The sequence below is a fragment of the Leuciscus leuciscus genome, assembly GCF_965113295.1.
Source record: "Leuciscus leuciscus genome assembly, chromosome: 4".
Taxonomy (NCBI): domain Eukaryota; kingdom Metazoa; phylum Chordata; class Actinopteri; order Cypriniformes; family Leuciscidae; genus Leuciscus; species Leuciscus leuciscus.
The window spans coordinates 7,021,495-7,043,404 of NC_138728.1; the positions used below are offsets into that span (position 1 = coordinate 7,021,495).

At 39.7% G+C, this 21,910-nt stretch overlaps 2 protein-coding genes across 2 annotated transcripts; both read left to right on the top strand.

The window, feature by feature from the left end:
• Window positions 1–13,122, top strand: lmf2b (lipase maturation factor 2b). The gene is made up of 14 exons (XM_082167079.1): window positions 1–170; window positions 3,008–3,261; window positions 3,394–3,422; window positions 5,815–6,008; window positions 6,356–6,537; window positions 6,656–6,806; window positions 7,040–7,174; window positions 7,813–7,918; window positions 8,324–8,420; window positions 9,423–9,596; window positions 9,753–9,921; window positions 9,998–10,109; window positions 12,193–12,301; window positions 12,421–13,122. Exons 1-14 carry the CDS (start codon window positions 77–79, stop codon window positions 12,751–12,753), a joined length of 2,139 nt encoding a protein of 712 aa, XP_082023205.1. The 5' UTR covers window positions 1–76; the 3' UTR covers window positions 12,754–13,122.
• A 139-nt stretch (window positions 13,123–13,261) lies between these two features.
• Window positions 13,262–21,858, top strand: kitlgb (kit ligand b). The gene is made up of 8 exons (XM_082167103.1): window positions 13,262–15,007; window positions 15,207–15,314; window positions 15,628–15,684; window positions 16,111–16,269; window positions 16,352–16,523; window positions 18,366–18,466; window positions 18,674–18,828; window positions 18,928–21,858. The coding sequence occupies exons 1-8, from the start codon at window positions 14,984–14,986 to the stop codon at window positions 18,968–18,970; spliced, it is 819 nt and encodes a 272-aa protein (XP_082023229.1). The 5' UTR covers window positions 13,262–14,983; the 3' UTR covers window positions 18,971–21,858.
• The last annotated feature ends 52 nt before the right edge of the window (window positions 21,859–21,910 follow it).

Consider the following 21,910-nt stretch of genomic DNA (forward strand, 5'->3'; position numbering starts at 1 on the left):
TCATTTTTCCAATGAGCATCAGCTCTCGAATCACCCGAAACAAAGTGACACCTCATCCCTGCAGCAAGCCGCCAAGATGGGGGAAGTAAAAACTCCCAGACGAATGTTCTTGATCAGCATTGCACTTATATACGTGTGTGCTTTTTCATCCATCTACGTTCAAATACCAGGTAGGGAAGTTTCTCCTTTTTTTTGAAGGTGGATGTTTGGCGGTTATGGAGGATTTTGGGTGCGGCAGTAATGAATGGTTGCGCATACACTTGAACTTGAACTGTTGCGGAATGTCGGCGAAAACAAAACGGGGTTCCTTTGGTTCATTCATTCATTCGGCGCTAACCGTTCGTTCTCCTGTCATGGGTGACCAGTTTCAGTTCAAACTTTTGAAGGACCTCGTGCACAAACCGCATCTCCGTGCAGAACGACGCATTCTAGCTGATTTGTATATTTAATATTTTAAACAGGATTTCAGATGCCCGTATGAATAAACCAGCATTGCTTCAATTCCTCCACATGTGCTGATTTTAGGAACCCCGCCAGTTAGTGCTGAGTGCGCACTGTAGTGACCCGTCATCACTCAGGGGCCTGTGAGCTTTTTGTCCCTAAAATGCGCTATGCATATGCCATGTGTATGCTATGGCGTATTCATAATAAAGGCTCTTTTTCCCCCCAACTAATTCTACGGCATGCACCAAGATATTTATGTCAATAATCTCCTATGATCCCATGCAACAGCAAAGTTCTTTTTAACAAGCGTTCATCTCTTTGCCATTGTGACTCATGCTTTTGCAATGTATTACCAAGTGCAGTATTTTGCAAGCTGTGTCTAATCTGCATCCATATTAATGTTGTGTGTAATACCGGTACATTACCACAAAGTAATTAATTACTGCAATTTCCCTTGTCAAATTAAAGGGATTACTCTGTTTTTCTTTAGTGTATAATAGTGAATTAAATGTTGTATAGACTATAGAACAGTTAACAACAGTGGATTTAACATAACCTTCTCCCTTTAAATACTTTGCTCAGTTCAATAATAACTTATGCACTTTTATATTATTTATTTGAAAGAATTAAAAGAGCAGTTTCACGTCTATCCTTGTATTGTAGGGTGTAGACTGCCAAATCTGGCCACCATCAGACTGTTTCCCACAGATAATGGAAATCATATGCACTTCATAATAGCTCTATTCCCATTTGATAATTTGAGTTGGGATGTTGGTGGCCCAGCTGCATGTTTAAAACTCGACAAAAGAAGGCATGTTCGCAGACTTTCAGTTCTTTTGAAGATATATTCCAGTCAGGGTTAAACTCCAGGGGTGCGTTCTTCCTAAAAGCAGTGTGAGCTTAGTTGGTGGCAATGGTTTAACAATCTATGATGGTTCTGGGAAAAGCACATGGAATCTCCCCACATGGTAAGAGATCCTCAAGACAGTGTGCCTGGAGGAGCCGCTTGAGGCAGAACTGGGTCTTCAAAGAGCATTCAAAGAGAAACCGTGAGTCATACGTTGGCACTGGCACAATACGCGGCCTGTTCTCTAACTCAAACCAGCCTGCTATACGCGCACTCTTGCTGTGGCTTGCATGCCAAAAAATGTGACCATGCAACTTTGCCCCTCCGCTAACTGCCATCCACCTTAAAGACTTTAGTTACATTAAAAACTAGCTCCGTTTGTCAAGGTTCTGCAACAAGGGAAAGTAGTATTTCCTGATCTCTCTGTAATGAATGTCAGTCGGTGTATTGTAACTTAGCAAGTCGCCTAAAGCGGTATTTTACAGTGCACCTGTTTGCATCCACTGCTGGAACATCTGGGGTGTCTGTGCTTGTTTTGAGGCATTCAAAACTCACAGGACGGGTTTGTGTTTTGCTCATTGTCATGGCAGTGTGTGCCTGTGTTCTGTTGAATGAATGTTTACAGCTTGATGCTTTGTGCTTTTACTACCACTGAGCAAACAAGCACAACATGCTGTATTGTGTGCAGAACATGAGCAGTCTGTCACCGCCACCAATGTTTCTAATCAGCCCCTGATGAAATATGCCATATATGTTTTCCATATTACCTCCTTTTATACCTCACTCATCAAAACATATTTAAAGTCAAAATAAAATGGCATTCACATCCTATTTTACTTCCTGAATTTGACACATTTCTCACATTATGGAAGTAAAATGGGCTTTTTTTCATTCATTTGTTAACAGGAGTATAGTTTTATCAAAAAATGTGTTTGCCTAAATATTTAATAATGATATGCACAAGTATAGTTATAATAAAATATAGTTATAAAATACAGTCCTTTTGACAATTCATTAAAATGTTAGTTCACCCACAAATGAAAAAAGTTGTCATTTACTCACCCTCGTGTTGTTCCAAACCGAAATTTTTGTTAATCTTCGAAACACAAATGAAGATCTTTTTTAATGAAATCTGAAAGCTTTCTGTCCCTCCATTGACAGTCTAAGCAACTACCACTTTGACACTTCAGAAACTTCATAAAGAGATCGTATAACTAATCCATATGAATTGAGTGGTTTACATATTACATATTTACATATAAACATTGATCAGTGTACATAAACAGAAGCTCAACTGAACCTGCTTGACGCACAAGAACAAACCTCATTGGTTCTTGCTGAAGCTCACAATCACAAGCTTTACAAAGTTTTTATTGATTGCGTAGACTGTCAATGGACGGACAGAAAGCTCTCAGATGTCATTAAAATATCTTAATACGTGTTTTGAAGAAGCACGAAAGTCTTACAGGTTTTGAACGACATGAAGGTGAGTAAATTATGACTTTTTAAATTTTTGGGTGAACTATCCCTTTAAAGAACCATCTCATTAATTTTTAAATCGGACTACCGGTACATTGGTTATGCGTTTTATGCCTTTCCGTCTCTTTATTGAAAAGGAAAGTTGTTTCTAAGTCAGATTAAGGTATAACATGTTCACAGTTAAATCCTGCACAGCAATGACATGAAGCATGCCTCTGTTTGTGTGTCTCTGGACAGGGTTGTATGGAGATGAGGGGATTGTTCCTGTGCGCCTCCAGATGCCGAAAGTGCAGCGGCCCCTTCTGGAGCAGCTGGAGGCCTCCCCGTCCCTGCTGTGGTTGGGGCCGTCTCTGGGTCTGGGGCCCCAGCAGGCCCTGGAGCTCATCTGCCTGCTCGGAGTGGTGCTGAGCCTGGGTGCTGTGCTGCTGGGACCCCTGAGGGACAGCCTGATCTACCTCTGCCTGTGGGCCCTTTACCTCTCACTGTATAATGTTAGTAAATGCCTCCTGTCAGAGAATTAAAAGCTATTTAAGTGCATACAACTATTGTGCATCTCAGGTGCATATTCGATTTGTTGCCCCTGTGGAATCATAATTGAGACATTTATATGTTTTGTTTTATAGGTTGGGGGAGACTTCCTTCGGTCTGAATGGTGAGTTCCTCAAGTCGTCATATATGACTTGCAGGTTGACCTTGTATTGTTTGGTATAACCGACACTGGCGTAACTGCTTGTTATTTCTCCATTGCTGTTGAGGCTCATAATTGGGGCATTTGCAAGTCAGATTCTCTGCAGCAGAAAAATGATGTTTATGAGAGGGAAAACTGCCCGCAAACATTACTGCATATTATGTGCCTGCCCATTAAATTTAATGTGATTGCAGTCCACTAAATTACTAATCAGTGGTTAGTGGACTGTGCTTTTACTTTTCTAACAAAATTGTCAAAAATCAGACTCGTATTTGAAGAACCCAGACATATCTAAGAACAAGAATATAGAGATTTGCTGGTGGGCTCTTTTCTTAAAGGTGCTCTGAGCGATGTTGGGTGACGTCACATCTTGTTGACGTTCGAAGTATTGTCAAACAAAACGGAGGCTAGCTCGACCCTCCCTCCTCCTCATCCCGTCCCTACCCCTCCCTTCCGTGATTTCTGAAACAGGCTTTTCCGATGTAAATTTGGGATTTCGTGTGTTCCTTCTCCTTTTCCCTCTTCTTTGCTATTTGCTCATCGGGGCGTCGTGTGTCGGCCATTTCAAAATTCAAGAGAATATAATTCTAACGTTAGTCGTTGTCATTGTCTAGTACATCTCTCCTCTAGCTAACTTCCCGCTTCATGCTTCTCTCTCCTCCACTCCCCACATGTGCACGCGCACTAACCCCCCCAACCCCCATCCCCAAATCATTCTTGTCGGTTATTGGCTGGAACACTGTTTGTTATGTTTCATGGTCCAGGCTGGGCCAGTTTGTTTTTCTTGCCGTTTGTGGAGCCTAGGCTGTCCACAGAGACCGCGTTTTTTTTTTTTTTTGTTACAGTGTGTTCAGGGGACAGGCAGCCAGTGGATAGTGAGGAGATGTTTGCTGTATGTGACACAAAATGTTTCAGCGTAAAAAACGCGTGACATCGCTTAAGAGCACCTTTAAAGAAATGGTTCACTTAAAAATGAAAATGATGTCATTTACTCAACCTCAAGTTCTTTCAAACCTCTATGAATGTCTTTCTTCTGCTGAACACAAAGGAAGATATTTTGAAGAATGTCAGTAAAGACAGTTGATGGACCCCATTGACTTCCATAGTAGGGAAAAAATACTATGGAAGTCAATGGGGTCCAACACTTGTTTGGTTACCGACATTCTTCAAAGTATCTTCTTTTATGTTCAGCTGAAGAAAGAAACTCAAACAGGTTTGAAAAAATTTGAGGGTGAGTAAATGATGACAGAACTTTCATTAAATGAACTATTCCTTTAAGAAATGATATCAATCTAGTAGGGGTGTAACGGTTCACAAAATTCACGGTTCGATACGATACACTTGTGTCACGGTTCGGTACGGTTCGGTTCGGTACGTTTTCCATAGGCTACAGCAAAAATAAATAAATGCCAGAGAAATTTCCTTGAATTAATTTTTTTTTATTATTATTATTTTATTTAATGAAACTAACATCATAAAGTATGATTTTTTTTATTATTATTTTTTGTTGCTTTTTTTACTGAGCAATAATGGAGCTATACTTGACTCTTCTTATGAGCATATAAAACAAAACAGCTCCTTGGACAAAATGAAATGTAATATTGTAGTAGGCTAGTTATAAACAAAGGTTTATTTTAGTTCAGATTAACATTTGAGGGCAGCAATTGTATTCATAATGTCAAAATAAAACAGACGTAATGTTACTTGAAAGCATTATAGCCCACTATTCCTGACAAACTTCCATACCTTGCAGTTAGTGTTACTACAGCAAATCCATTCCACGGTGAATGTTGCTCATCTGTGGACACCAGCCAGTTAATTCATGGATGGCACGATGTTTCTTCCTGGTTTCCACGTCAGCGCTGTTTGATCCGTTAATAACAGAGAAATGTGCATGTTTCTCACTAGATCTCGCAGCGATGTTATTACTTCAGTGGCGAATTCAAAAAGCATTTGAAATTCAAATGCTTTCTTTACTGGTCTGGAACTCTTAGCGCTGTGTGGTGTTGCTTGATCAGGCTCGCGCATAGGGCTCGCGAGTCCCGCTTCACAGGTCAAAACTGATAAACGGTCCACACAAACACAATAAGAGTAGCTCAGTTTCGTTCCTTACATTGCATTTGCCAGTTGATGTTGTGGTCGCGCCAGCCTCTATTTGCGCGCTTGCCACCCGCGACGCGCCTTCATTTGAAATAACGAAATTTTGGTCGCCAGAAAAAAATGGTCCAACGAACCGTTCGGTACGTAATGCGTACCGAAAGCCTCGTACCGAACGGTTCGATACGAATACGCGTATCGTTACACCCCTACAATCTAGTCATGTTTGTAATTCTGATTCACTGTAATCGTCTCATAGGGATATGCTGCTGTTGGAGGCTGGGTTTCTGGCTGTGCTTGTTGCTCCGCTGGGTTTGCTCCGCTGTGGCTCCTCTCACCGGAGCCATGACTCCGTGACCTTTTGGTTGACCCGCTGGCTGTTCTTCCGGCTGACCTTCTGCACAGGTGCGAGTAAGCTGGCCAGAGGCGACCCTGCGTGGTACGGCCTGTCAGGTATATTGAATCATTTTTAACATTATTCATTCATTCTGTATTGGTTGAGATCAGTAAATTTGTGCTCGTCATGCCGCCCACTCTTATTCATGAGGAAATCTTATGTCACTTTGCTGGAAATGAACTGATTTGTGTTATATAAAAACAGCCTTTGGTATATGGTTTTGAAAATCTAGTGACTTAAATACTTGAGAAATGAAAAGGCTATGAATTAATTAATATTTGAATTTGCATGAAGTAATGGTAAAAATAGCCAAGAACTGTGAGGCAGACAGCACATCTGTGTGGGACAAACTGACTCATCTGTAGATTACAGTGCTTTGAAAACTCGAGCATCTCTTTTGCAGCACTGAGTCATCATTTTGAGAACCAGATGAGTCCCACTCCTTTGGCCTGGTTCGTCCATCAGCTCCCTGATTGGTTGCTGAGATTAGGAGCCGTGGCTGTGTTGCAGTGCGAGATCACCATTCCTCTTATGACGTTCTTTGCTCCCATTCGCCGCTTGAGACTGTTCAGCTTTTATGTTCAGGTTTGTTTTAAATATATATAAGCATCAACAGCTAATATTATATATAAATATGTGTGTGTGTGTGTTCTACTGCAAGTATTTTTTTCACTTATACCACTTTTTATACCATTTTTGTCAGCTGTTTCTTCAGCTCTGCCACATCCTCACTGGTAACTGTGGCCTTCTGAACCTGCTGAGCATCGCCCTGAGCGTCTCGTTGCTGGATGACGAACACTTCAACTCCAGTGCTATTCTGAAGAAGAAGAAGGGCCAGGAAAAAAAGGCCAGGGGTATGAGCTCATATCTCTAACTTCTGTTTTGTGCAGTTATTTCTGGTGGGGTAGTAGCAGAATTTGCACTAATGATCTGATTAAGGGGCTCATTAATGCAATCTCAGGAAAAATGCATCAAAGGAGATGTTAATGAAATCTTTTTGTTCTGCCGGTATCAAACTAGTGTTCAATGTGTGAAGATCCCAACACGCTTATTAGCTTTAATTTGAGTGTGTGCCTGTGCTTTTCAGCCTGCGCACAGACTTTCCTCTGTGTTTTGGTTGTGCTGGTGGAGTTGGCCACCTACCTGTTCATCCTGATCAGTACAGTTATTCTCTTCAAGCTGCAGATTAACTGGGAAAACAAAACCCTGTCATCCAAAACCAGTGAGTGTGAAAATAAATATGTATATTTGCTAACTGATTTGCAAAAATGTATCTGATGCTTCCTTTTAGTTTGGTAACAGATTTATAAATATGTGAATTCAAGCTTAGAATTGAATTGTTTTGTAAAATGTAAGGAGGATGAATCTTATGGAGATAATGTTGAGGTTTGATAAATTTACTCCAAAATCAGAAGCGAATGTAGTATATTTTTCATTAAATGTTTTCATTGAAAAATCTTTTTATTTTTATTTTATTACATTAGTGAGAATAAGAAAAGGTTTTAGTGAGAATATGCAAAAAAAAGATGTATTTTCTTTATGGAACTGTGGTGTGCCAACTTTTTTTGTTCCATGAAAATGCTACAGTGCTAAAAAATAGCAATACAATAATTTTCTGTATGCAAGATCATAGTTTTTCTTTTGATAATGGGCTGAAATGTGAACCAGACATGTTTTTTGGCACATTTTGTGAGAATCACCCATTAACCTGCCTTGCCATGAATTGATTTGTTGTTTTTCAAGGATGTTTTGTGATATGAAACATTATTCTGCCATGTCAACGAGGCAAAATATCACCAAAAAATGCATCAGTTAATTGAATAATTTTTTTTTAATCTATTCATTTGTGCTTTCTTTCAGATTTCTCTCAAAAGGAATTTGATGAATTGCTGAAGCATTTTCAGAGCTTCACTATCTGGGTTGGTGTGCTGTCGTTCACCTGGGAAGCGGTGGCCGCCATGCTAATGTAAGCCCCATCAGGAATGCTTATGAGAATCTGATTATTTTTTGTGTGTGTGTGTGTGGTCCTGGTAAACCATACATTGTGGGGACAAAATGATCGCTAGGGATGGCAATGGCAGAAATCTTTGGCCTTGTGTGGATGTTTTTGGTCAACATGAGGGAAAACGGTTAATAAATCATACTATAAAAATGCAGGTTTTCTGAGATGGGTAGGTTTAGGGGACCGAATAATACAGTTTGTACAGTATAAAAATCATTGTCCATGGAAAGTCTCCATAAAACATGGAAAGCCAGTGTATGTGTGTGTTTGTACAAAAAGAAAAGATTTCGAATTTCAGCTCGTGATTTTGCCAAAGTCCATTGTTCCAGGAGGCAAGCCAAGAAATCTCACATCTGTTTCCTTTGTCAGGTGTGTGTGCGCACGAGGCTTGGTCAGCAAAGTGTGGTCCCTCATCCAGTGGGCCGTCATCACGGCGGCTGCTGTGGCCATCTTTGCCCTCAGTGTGGTGAGCTACATGTCCTACATATGCAACGTAACAACTGATGTGCGATTTATGTGATTTTTAGGAGGCTTTGCGTCTCATCCAGTCATATTGATAATGCTATGCATAACTGTTCTGAGTCTCAAATGCTACATAGTTGTACTAGTGACTTTGCATTTCTTAATTTGTTTGCATTTCCTGTAAAGATAATCCTATATTATTGTTATAACATTGTATATATAATTTTTGTTTCCTTTTAATTGTTCTAGTTTTTATTACATACAAGCTATACAGTGCCCTCTGCTGTCCATAATTATAAAACATGATCTTTATAGATCAGTGATTCTCAGGCCAGCTAGGGCCTCTGTACAGTTCCAAGGGGGCCACAAGATGGCATAAAATGATTTAAAATAAGAGAAAATATGCTTTAAAATTAGCTAAAACTCAAGATGTGCGCCGATGTCATATTTGTTATTTAAATTAATTCTCTCAACATTTTTTTAATTTTTTATACCAGGTTCCCACTACGAGTAATCTTAAAAGTGTGATTTCTAGACCTGAAATAGTCATGAAATTAAATTCCAACTCATGGACATTTCTATAACAAATATACATTTTTACAATATTTTATCGGGTAGAAATTGCTGAGAAATGACTATTTGTGAGTAAAAAATTATCTAATAAAAAATCACAAATGACGTGAGTCATGTAAATTCATTATTAATCATGTAAATAAACATTCAGCTATTTAACTTCTATTTATAATTATTTTATCTTATTATTTCAATCAAATTAAATTGATTTATATATAGCCACTGCTAGTTTCTGTAAATAATAAGTTTTGAAAATGAGCAACTTTTTCCTTTACAACAGAAATCTTGGGTGGCCTTCAATTATTAATCTTTGACAATGGGGGGACTCAGAGTCAGAAAGATTGAGGAGTGCTGTTATACACTGAACTGGTGCAATTTAACATTTTTACCTGCGTTTGTATGTAAGTACATGTGTGTTGGTGTTTCCTCTCAGGTTCCATACACCGCCATGACAGGCATGTCAATATTACCTGAAGTGCGAGAGGCGTACAGTGCCGTAGAGAGGTACCAGCTGGTCGGGGCGTACGGGATCCAGCACAGAGTAATCTCCACTGAGGGCAGGCCTGAGATCATTTTAGAGGGCAGCCATGATGGCCTGACATGGACGGTGAGAAAGACATGGGAAAGGATGCCAAGCAACAACAATCAAATCTTTTTTTACTCTCTGAGTAATGACCCAGGCAGCCATTGTTTCCATGAAGTATTCATTCAACGGAAAGGTTAAAGTTTATCCTCAGTGGACTGTATTCTTATCCTGTTGCAGGAGATGAACCCCATGTATAAACCAGGAAATGTGAACACCGCCCCACCCGTAGTAGGACCTTACCAGCCCCGGCTGGAGCAGCTGATGTGGCAGGCGGCTCAAGAGGGGAACGATCAAAGCCCCTGGTTCACAGGCCTCATACAGCGCCTCCTACAGGGCAAACCAGAGGGTGAGTGACCACAGCAGGGGTCCCTGTACTTATCAGCCTACATTTGAGATTGTTAACCTGTTTTTCCTTCCTGTAGTGGTTAGTCTGCTTCAGGTAGATGAAGCGCAGTATCCCTTCAGTCGGAAACCACCAGCTCTAATCAAAGCCAAGCTTTACAACTACCACTTCACAGACCCTGCCAAAGACAAGTGAGCTCTATTCCTTTCTATTTAACGCCCATTCACATTTAGATATTGCACATAGTTATATTGTGGTTTCAGATTAGTGCTAGATTTTTTTGTAAATGGAGAGAATAATTTAAAGCTGCAGTCCGTAGCTTTTAAAAATGATCCAAAAATAAATTTGAGCAAATACATAACCAGCCCATGTTCAAAACTCTCTGCTTGCCGTAGCTCGATTCAAAACGGTAAGCTTGTAATAATATTTTGAATTCCAGTGGCACTGGTGGATTTCCACAGAAAATTCGAGCATGTCTTTGCGTCATTACGTCACATCTGTACTAGGGGTGGCACGGTTCACAAAACCCACGGTTCGGTTCGTATCACGGTTTTAGGGTCACGGTTTTCGGTTCTGTACGGTTCTTGTTGTTGTTTTTTCTTTTAATCTTTAACACTCCAAAAATTTACTTCAGCATATGATATATAGCTGAATTATCTAATTATTAATGAATTTATTTCATAAATGGGGTGTGTTTGCAAAACGCAGCTTCTCATTTCCCGTGGGCTGTGTCGGACAGTTATTTGTCACCACTTTTTGCCAGGGTTGATATTATGTCCCAGCACGGATGTACCAATACAAATAAATAAAACATTTCCAGTTAACTAGCAAAGTATTCGTTTCGTTCGTTTGTTAAATAAGAAGCAATCTAGCGCTGAAATGTGTTTTTTTTAATCAAGTGATCAAAGTGCTCGTTGCCGTTGCGATCAGTGGCGCTGATACAGTGTTCTCGTGGCTCGCGCACACACCGCAGCGGCCGCACATTCTTCACTCTAGGCTACTCTATTCGTTCCGATGAAATCACAAAACAAAATTCATACAAATCTGTCCCTGCTTGATATACAACCGCTGATAAACATAATCGGTTTTGATGAAAAAGAAAAATATATACGAGTGCAGATTAGAACTCAGAACCTTTGACACGCTTGGCAAGTTCTGCCACTGGACCATTAAAGTACATACCGGTACGTGGAACAGTCGATCTATGTAGCCTATTTATTCACGTGAAAAAAACAACATATAGCCTAGTGGAGTTGATCTCATTAAATGTCTAAGTAAACCCAGTGTACTATTTAAATCGATTGCTGGACATTGTAATGTTATTCTACATTTGTCTGATTTATGATTTAGCATTGTATTAGCAGTAGCACGGGCACAAGGCTACATTGCGCATGCGTCGAACCGCGCGACGCACACACGCACCGAACCGAGACAAGCGAACCGAACGGTTCGGATGTTTTTTCATGTACCGTGCCACCCCTAATCTGTACACATAAAGGAGGAGTCTCGGCTAGCGGGCTTTGAGTGTGAGGATGTTGGTGGTGGAGATTTATAGCCTTTTCTCACAGCATTTTATATAAATAAACGTATCAATTTGATGGCGGATCCAGAAAGGTTCAAACGACAATCACCAGTGACAACTGGAGATTCACCAGTTGTAAAACGCAAAAGACTTTGGAGAAAAAAAGAGACTGCAACCGGCCCATGCGAAAACAAGGATAAACATCGGAAGGGCGTTAAATGTAGTCACGCAAAGCTGATGTTGGTAACATTGACAATTTGAGAACAAAGTATAATTTGCACGGTTCGACGTCATATGATAAGCGATCGTTAGATTTATTCGGCGCGATTTACTGCAATGCTTTTTTTCCCTTAGTTGGTCAGAACAAAAGTGGATGTTACTTGTTGTTCTGATTACATTTTCCGGTGAAAATTCTTATCTTGGTCATACTTCCAAAAAGTAGAATCTGTGACTGCGAATGACAGGATCCACACCACCAGCGCGGTGATTGACAGCCGCACATTCTCCTCAAAACATTGGATTCATCCGCGCTTTGCCATGCCGAGGCACAACGCACGTAAAGTTGATAATTCCGCGAATAACTGCAATTGCAGATTTCGAACAGAGATGGCGACAAAGAGGAAAAACTACAGACTGCAGCTTTAACTGTCCAGAAATAGAAATAATAATAAAAATAATAAACATTTATAAAGCCGAATACCAGCCTGAATCCGCTCTCAGGTTTACTGTACTTTTATTTGTTGTTTTGGAAGGACCCATCTGCAGGCTTGGTGGAGGCGGAAGTACAAAGAGGAGTTTTTCCCCATTGTGACCCTCGATGATCCGACGCTTGAGAAACTGTTAGATGAGTCTGGACTAAAGGTAAAGTAGAAGACAGACATGAATCATTCACAGTAATATGCATTGGGAAGGCAAATAGTTTAAGTTGTGATTTCCCGTTGACTACAAATGAACGCTGAAACATGTTTGTTTGCGCGCAGGAGAAATTCCCAAAGCAGCCCAGCTCAGACACGCCTGTATGCCAAATCCTGAGCCACATTCGGGGACACGTCAAAGGCCTCTCGGGGTCCCTGGTGCTTTCAACACTGTTAGCTACTTTGGTCGGCATTTTCCTCATCAAAGCCGTCTTTTCCTGGGCTTCAGGAGGGAAGAAACCCAGACCAGCTTCAGTTGATCACAAAACTAAGAAAACCAAAGAGCCCTCTGAGACCGTGGAGAAAAACCCCGCGGCTTCTCTGTCCACCCGGGGCGGCAAGAAGGACACTGAAGAAAGAAAGGTGGATTCAGAAAAGAGCCCCCGCAAGAGGAAATGAGCTCTTGCTGTCACTTTGTGCCTTCATGTTTGGCCAGATGCAATGACAAATGATTCTTTCTCAGGTGTACTTTTTTTTTTTTTTCTAAGATCGAGTCTTTTGATTTCCTACCTGTCACACACCTCAGATTTGTGTTTACCACTACACCATTTTATCTCTTTGTGTCAAAACCACTCAAATGTCAAATGCACAGTACACATGGTACTTGGTGTAATTGGCTTTGAACATTAACCAAGTCCATTTTTAAGCCGTCACCTACACACCCTTCTTTATACACAGTGGACGTCCCAAAGATTACAACAAAAGCACAATGCAACTTTTTCATGCTATGTAACTCATTAAATGGTTGTTAATAAATATTGTTCTTTAGTTGTTTTTCTGATCTTTAATATGTTGTTCAGCTACTAAAATCAGCATCAGAAAAATGTATTTCACCTTAATAATTGAATGTTGAAAAGGTGCCTCTTTATAATGACATGGGTGGAATGTTTCTTGGATGAGATATTTGATTTTAAACTTCACCCTATATTGTTTCTCAAGTAGAAGATGTACCCGTTCTGTCAAAACGTAATCCACCTGTCAATCATACATTTCGTAGTTAATTGCAAACCAGTTGTCAGTCAGCACTAGATGGCAGTGTACACATCATCACTGCACACTTGGGTTTATGTTATGTTTATGTTATGCTGTTAATGGAGTGAAATTTACTTCAAAAACTAAAAATATACAACCTAGGCAAGATTTTAAATGTTAAAATGGGTCATGTTTAATTGTGAGGCCAAATGTTTCATTATAATTTAGCAGAATATACAGTATGCAGATTGCATTTAGTTAGAGTAAAAAAGTTTGAGTATGTTGACATTCAAGCATTATGAACAAATAACTAATGCCTTAAAGTTAACACAGAAGCTTTTTATTTGAAAAATTATTTGAATTGTATTATTAAACAATATTATTTAATGAATCATTTATATATAATATTAACACACACACATATATATTTGTGTCTGTGTGTTTATTAATTATAAACCACATTTTAGGGTTCATATTACAGTGTATTTCTTGTTTACACTGGTCATTATTTAATAATAATGATGGATTAGGGTTAAAAAAAGTTTGAGTATGGACAATGGATTAACTTTAGCTGGACAATATCTTTATTCTAGAGCTGCTGTAAAGCCAAACAATCTCTGTTACTTCAATTTCCTATTATTACTGTAAAGCTGCTTTGAAATAATCAATATTGTTAAAAGCGCTGTATAAATGAAGGAGACTTGATTACATAATGGTGCAATCATTTTGCTCATTATCTTGTAATTGCATACTGTTATTACCGTGTTAACAAGAAAAGAGAACATCTTAAACCGGTATTAGCTGGTTTAAGCTCTTTTAAGAGACAAGAGTCTCGCAGAATGACCTTACTGGAAAGTGCCCGAAACCACTTTAAAACCAAGTGATCAGTCAGAAACACCAGAAAACCATTTTAGTTTAGCCAAATATAATGTGTGAACGTCTTATCTTTATAGCCTGAGCTGCCCTGCTAACCTGGTCAGGGTTTTGGGTACTTTCAGCTTGTCAGCCAGATTTCAAAGGGGATTTTGGGTACTTTTCAGTTGGTTAGTCCTCTGTTGACTGGTTTTCAGGCTGTTCGGGTTAGTTTTCAAAGCACTTTTCATCTGGTTAAGTTGGTTTTAGGAGTTTTTGGCCACTTCTCAGCTTGTTAGGCTGGTTGTAAAGGCATTGAGGTTCTTATTATTTGGTGTGGTTGGTTTTAGCTTTGGAGCAGTTTGGAGGCCAGGTCAAATTAGCAAAGACCAGCAAACCTTCTTATGATGGTTTAAGCTGGTTTTTCGTTTTTTTTTAAGAAAGGCACACACCAAACTCCCATGTCACTTGTGATTGAGGTCTGGGTGAGTCACAGAAGAACCTCCTCTGAACAGTTTTATCTATTTTACACATAAAAGTGAGTCAAAGCGCCCTACCTCTTAAACACAGAGGACAAGTCCATCCGCCCCCATTCAATTCACAGAAGCGCTTCAGGCGTCGCGCGCTCAGCACGCCATGCTCTCCATCGGGACCGTAGGAGAAAGACACGCCACAAACACTGATCCCCATCCCGTCCTGTGATTATCTCCATTCAGATGAGCAGGCGGAAACATGCCTGCATTCCGCTGCCAGGGAAAGCGAAGAAAGTAAGGAGACGTACGGCTGATTTGTTTTTAATAATCCCATGTTCCACATGAGGGAGATTAAGGTGAGTACACGCACTTTTGGGGACGCGCACGCACACCCATCTCAATTTCTATTCAATCGTTGATTACTTTTCAGTACTTATTGGGGTTGTCTTGTAAAATTATAATGATTAAGAACACGACACGTGATCATGTTCAGACAGGCGTTATTTAGGCTACTGTCTCTAATACTGTAACCACATTGAGACTTTTTCCTTACAGATCGGAGAAAGCATTTGTGTAATAGTGTTGCTTTTTTCTGGGCTTGTGACGTGCTCAGGTGTTTTTGGAAGCCCTTTAACTGATGATGTGGCCACGTTGGAAACATTGGTAAGATCTGCAACTGAGTTTTTATTCAGGCTGGTTGGTTTACTGGTCACTCAGACTGGTTTTAGAGGGATTTTGAGCTGTTTCTCGTCTGGTCACGCTGAAGGACCAGTTGAAGACCAGCTTAGCCTGCTTGGAGACTTAGAGCAACAAACCATCTTAGGCTGATTTTCCAGCAGGGAAATCAATGACATTTGTTCAATTTTTCTACACTAGTCAGGCCTTTCTTTCTGTCTTTTGTTTTTCTTCTTCTTTTTTTCCAATTGAAATGGTACATTTTATACAGCCAACCAATTTTTGTTTTTCAACCCATCAGAGTGAGAACATTCCCAGTGACTACAGAATTCCTATCGACTTCATCACCAAGGATGTGGTTAGTGTGCTGCAGGATAATATTTGATAATACGGATGCATCTACAGTGGCCCAAAATCATATTTGGACAATTGAGCTGCGCTTAATGTATGAATTTAATTGCGTTAAAGGATTAAATATCACACCACATGTCAAACAAATGATGCAAAGCTTTCCTCTTTACAAACATTTTTGGTATTCATAAAAAAAAAATTCAATTGATCTGTTTCATCATGTAAACCAAACAAACTTTTTACCTGGAAATGTCTTGAAAATGCAATCATGCATGAACTAAATAGCCCTTGGTTTGAAATTTTGATATTTCATGCAAGTGTCCAAATACATTTTTAGGCCATCAGCAGATAAAACATTATGTTTCATATGGAGAAACATAAACATTTGTTGTGGTTTGTGACGCCTAAACATTTTTCTTTTCTGATATTTAAGGGTGGAGCTTGCTGGCTATATGTAAACCTGTATAAAGTTGAAAGCAGTTTAAGAACATTGGCCCTCAAGTTTGGCAACCTGTCCACCAATAAAGCCAACATCACTATTTTTATAACAATGCTGCAGGGTTTTCGTTTCACTCTGGAGGGAGAGGAGCTGGTAATTCTCTCTAATTTACATTGGTATTCTTTGAAACGTTGTCACGGCTGTCGGCTCACTCTGGTTTGTTTGTCTTCGCTAGGAGGTGACGATGCAAACATTCGAATGTCACTACAAAAGGGTAAAGTGGCCAACTAGACGTTACTTCAACCATGTTAAAGAGGTTCTTTCAGTGGCCGGGTCCACTCTGGGCGAGTTTCGTCACTGCACACCTCCCCCCTGCCAGACCCCCGCAGCTCCTCCTTTCACACCAGGTGAATGCACAGAATATTGTTTTGTTATGTATATAATGCATGAGCAGACGTAGATGGAATCTGAGGTTTTTGGAGGGGAAATATCTGCAGAATGGATGTAATTCTACAGAATGGATGCAAAGATGATAAAGCAGCGGATATGTCAAATTTCAAATTCTGTGGAAAACTGCTGATGTTTTTCAGGGTTCCAAGGAGGCAGATTCATTCATGAGATTGTTCAAACTTTAGTACATGCATGCAAAATGTGAGCATATGTGTGCAAAGCACACACTATAGAAGGTAAATCAGTAGTCTTGCTGTTTGTAAAGCAGGAGGGTAGCGTTAACCAAGCATGCAGTGGCATTCTCGAGAATTGTACGAAATTGTGTTTTTCGGAGGGTCCCGAATGAGAAAGTCCTTGAGCTCCATAAAGATATGATTTACTGAGTCTGGTGTGGCGGAACTTGACAGGCCTCTACAAAGCCCAGACCTGTTTTTAACTTAGACTTTTGTCTTGTTCTTTAAAAATGTAAAATTCGTTAAGTATTCTCAATATAATGTTGAGTTTTAGTTGACAGAAAGTGCTAAATTAAATATTAAAACATTTTAATACAATATGAATTCTGTCCTTGTTGTGAGAACGTGAGCTCCTAAAATATTGTAATACAGTATTATGAATTATTTATGATATTTTTTTTTATTCATTGTCTGTGTTTTAGTGCATTGTTGTGGAAAGACCGTATTCACAACACGAATTCTGATTAGCATGTAACTTTTATATATGGTTAATCTCATTTGTACAAGATGCATTTCATTTTACCAATAATCAAATCCTGCTAAAATTACAAAATTTAGAGTTTCTTAAAATCTTGGGGTTTGTGATTTGATAAAAAATGTGTGAATGTGTTATTAAATTATTTAAATATTAACTTAAAACAAGGATATATTTTTTTAATTTTGTGACAGTTTCTCATTTAGGGTCATGAGCAGGCCTGCAAAGTTTTGACACCCTGAAGTGTTGTGGAATGTGTGTAAAAAAATTCTGATGATTTTGATGTTCACGGGCTATTTCACCTGCAATTTCATGGTTAACCATGCACACACCCAAAAGAAAAAGAAAAAAATGTATACCATTTTCATGTCAGTTTCTCAACTACCCTCTGAGAGTATTTAAAATTACATTTATGCATTTGGCAGACACTTTTATACCAAAGAAATGTGTTGAAGGCGTACATTTTTATCAGTTCAAGTATTTGAAATGCATGATTTTGGCGTTGCTAGCGTCTCGCTCTTCTGTTTGAGCTCCAGGAAACCACACAAACATAAAACAAAACCATTTATAATTTTAAAAAAAAACACATTTTAAAATTTTCATTTAAAAAGTTACAAATATTCGCATTTCAAAAATGGTTAAAAATAGTTGGTAAATACAGTTTTAAAAATAATTTGTTTTTGTTGGAATGTGTGAGAAGTATTAATATTAAAGGTTTACTGTTTTTACCTCATTTTTACTTGAATCCAATTAGGGTCCATTTAAACCGCAACATAAAAATCGTACCCAAAATTCGAACATAATACAAGTTTAATAACCATTTTCGTCAGTAATTTCATTCAGGAAATTAACACTGGCTCACTGATGCTCTTGTGTTTGAATGGAAGCAAATGTCCCAACATATAGAAAGCCTTCTCGGAAGAATGGAAGACGCTAGGGAGGATAAGCTCCTTATTAATGCCAATGCTTTTGAAATTAAATGCTCATTAAACACAAATGGGTGTGGTGTTCATATGTCCACATACTTCTTGCTATATAGTGTAGTTTACACGTAAGAACTAAAAAGGGAATTTGCTTTTATGTTGTGGCAGGTCAAAGCAGACAGAAGAACGGTATGAACGGAGCGATTCACGGGCTCCTGGCGGTGCTCATCATCCCCTGCATGGCCCTTCTTGTTCTCTCTGTCAAGATAGTAAGTTAGTCCCCTTATTACACAATATATAACTATGTTTACCAGCAGAAGTAGCTTTTCCCTGCGTCACAATAGTGAGGAAGCCCTGAAGGCGATCAATTACATTTTTGGGATTTTTGCATTGACATGCTTCGAGAACACCCGTGTCTTGCACGTCTCACTAAGGTCAATTATGATAGAAAATACACCGTTTTTCTCAATCTGCAGGTATTCAGACGAGGAGGCTGTTGTGCACGAAGAATGAATGAAGTTGCTCTCAGTTTGCCCGAGCCCCACGACGGAGCTGAAGAAAGCAGAACCGAGCCCCACAGCGGAGCTGCGCGAAGGGATTCTGGTTCCAGCTCCAGCAGTCAACAGGACAGGTAGCAGTCTGTTAGTTGCATCAAGTCTTTGCCTTTTTACCAGTTAGTAAACAAGACCTAACAAAGCCTATTTTCCATCACCATATGGCATCCTCACAGGGCGTGGCTGGATTCTTTAGGGTGTGCAGACACAGAGGTTTAATCAAAAATGCATGAGGGAAACCAACGGAAACAGCTGTATTTTTGCGGTCGAAATCACCGGATTTATGAAGCGAACAATGAAGGGAATATTTTGGCGGTGACAGGAGGGGATGCATCAGATGTTACTAGATTTACTCATCAAGCTCACCTGCTCACCACACAAAAAAACATTAGGCTGAAGAGACAAATCGCAACTTGTGCCGGATCCATTAACCAATCATTGTGAATCCGGGATGCCATCCTAAAAACAGCCTTGGAAAAACCTTTATGATTTCATCCGGCAGGAAGTGTATCTCTTTGATGGGCTCGTTGGCTGGTCGGCTGCAATGCCCGCGGCAGCTCGTTGGTTTTGAGGAACGCCACAGATCCTGCAGGCCTCTGTGCAGAGGATAAATGGCTTTTTTGTGCCAGCGCCCCATTGCATGAGGACGGTGCTTAATGTTGCACCAGAAAACGTCTCTGGAACAGAGCACGGGCTTGTCTAGAAACACGTTTGATTTAGAGCCTGGACAACAGTGCTAAGATTTTGGGGGTTTTACTACGGTACTCATTTATTCGCTGATACTGATGGAGGGGACCTTGAAGCCCTTGATGCGTGTCTGTGAACACTGGATCCTCACAAGATCCGGTTCTTCTGTAGAGGGAGGTATCAGACATCGCACCCTCGTTTTATTCACTTGAACATAACATGTCTAAACTCTGTCTCTCTCACACAAACACACTCCAGCTGGAAGAATCCAACGTCCTCTGTCCCTCTTGAGAGGGTCTGTAAGCCAGGTCATCGGTCCGATTGCGTTGTATTAAGTTTTGCCGTGTACACATGCTCACACACTCTGGCAGTGTAACAAGAGCTGATTGTTTTCGAGACAATATGGGGAAACCCAGAGAGCATGAGAAAAGAGCTCACACGATAAAGATGTAACATCAACATGACTCATGTCCCATAATTTAATCTCACTTGCTATAGAATCTCTCGCTCATTCTCTTCCGGTGTCCGTTTTTCTTCTCACTGTAGCTAAATAACATTTATATCATGAGATTAAGGCCAACTAAGTAGATTAGAATAGATTTTTTTGCGATTAGAACAGCATTTAGAATATAATTCTATTTTGTTTTAAAAGCGGTAGTTAATCCAAAATTGAAAATCATTTACTCACCATGGTATCGTATGACTTACTTTCTTCCATTGAACACAAAAGGAGAGGTTTTGACGAATGTTCATGCTGCTTATTTCCATTCAAGAAAAGCCCGAAAGCCAATCAAACCAATTTAACATTTCACAAAAAGAAGTTTGTTTGGTTCTGTCTGATAAATATGTTCATTGTTAATGTAAACTACATCTGTTCTAAGACACCTTTGTGAACTGACTTCATACAACACCAGTTAGTTAAAAGACATTGTAAAATTAAGTGAAATTTGTGCAAAAAATTGGGTTTGTTTTTTAGCACTTGGTTTGTTGATCCCACTTGTTTTGATATTTTGTATCTAATGCAATTGAATTCATACATTATATGCGACTTAAGAGTCCAAATACATTCTCTAAAGGGATATTGAAGTGCAATGAGATTTGCGAAAAACCTCTGTAAATATCTACTTAAATGGGCCATATGTGGAATTCAGAAACCCTTGTTATTAGTGACACCGGTGGGCATTAAGTGAACTGCAGCCAGCAACTTATGCTCAGGTAACGTACAAGAGACTCAACGTGATTCAAGGCCATGATATACTCACAGCGAAGTTCTTTTTCGTTCTTTCTTTAGAAGTAAAAATTTGGAAATACCTTTGCAGGAAACATCCAGACGCTGTCCACACATTTGTAAATAAATATGTGCCGTTCGCTTTCCTCTCAATAACAAACCAAACACACAACAAAAATGACAGCGTGGAGAAAGCGGCATTTAAGAAAGCATCTGATCATAGCGATGTGGATGTATTAAAATTTAAATTAGACTGTTATGAAAGAATGGCTCTTTCGGCCTTATCCTGAACATTGTATAAGCATTTGTTTCATGTGTCAATGAACGGAAGAGAGGCTCTCGGGAGCGCGCATAAACGTCATCCTTTTGAGTTTCCGGGCAAAAGCATACAGAGTTCTTCACATAAAAATCAGGCTATCATAGACAACCTAGGAATTCAGTGAAGTTTCAAGCTGTTACAAGCTGTTCACACATTGGCAATAAATAAGCGATTAATACATTATTAGATTTAGCCCCTTTAAATTTCGGTTTATTGTGCACGAAGCTGCCATTTGGCTCTGGAATATTGTCATGTGGACTACATTTAGAACGTTTTTTGGTGCTTTTTTATTTAATTTTTGGAGCTTGACAGGCCATTGTTACAATATAAGAGCAGCATGAACATTCTTCAAAACGGCTCATTTTGTGAGGGTGCATAAATGAGAGTTTTTATTTTTAGATAAACTATTCCTGTTTTTTCGCGTATCCAAGATAGTCCTAAAAATCCCCCATTGACTCATTGTGCATCACTCTGTCATTCTTCCACGGCGGAATCAGGTACTGGCAGTGGAAATCTCAAACTCCTCTCCATGTAACTTTCTCTATTGTCTCCATCAATGCATGTGCTGTCAACTGTTGTCATAAAGCATGACTGCCAACTCATAACCGCACGAGGTCGATAATGTCAGCCTGGCTATCATCAGCCGCAGAGCGACCGTAACAAAGGGCCCTCTCATGCGGACAGAAACGCCGCTCTTTATGGTCTATAGTGAGTGTCGTCCATCAAACTTCAGTCAAAGCCCACTCTTGACTCGCCGACTCAGCTTCCGACACACACACAGATACAGTCACACACTGAACGGCCCTCAGTGTCATTAACATCAAGTCTTGACTCATAAAGCAGGTCTGAGTGTGCAATGATTGACTAAACAACCCCTTGAATCATCTGAATGTCACAGAGAAATCTCCGTGGCACGAAAAGCAAA

Excerpts from the sequence above, each read along its gene's own strand:
- lmf2b (XM_082167079.1), top strand. The coding sequence starts at position 77 with ATGGGGGAAGTAAAAACTCCCAGACGAATGTTCTTGATCAGCATTGCA. Across the intron at positions 3,262-3,393 it reads TTTACCTCTCACTGTATAAT|GTTGGGGGAGACTTCCTTCG; the intron begins GTTAGTAAATGC and ends TTTGTTTTATAG. Across the intron at positions 6,538-6,655 it reads TGTTCAGCTTTTATGTTCAG|CTGTTTCTTCAGCTCTGCCA; the intron begins GTTTGTTTTAAA and ends CATTTTTGTCAG.
- kitlgb (XM_082167103.1), top strand. The coding sequence starts at position 14,984 with ATGTTCCACATGAGGGAGATTAAG. Across the intron at positions 15,008-15,206 it reads TCCACATGAGGGAGATTAAG|ATCGGAGAAAGCATTTGTGT; the intron begins GTGAGTACACGC and ends TTTTCCTTACAG. Across the intron at positions 15,685-16,110 it reads ACTTCATCACCAAGGATGTG|GGTGGAGCTTGCTGGCTATA; the intron begins GTTAGTGTGCTG and ends CTGATATTTAAG.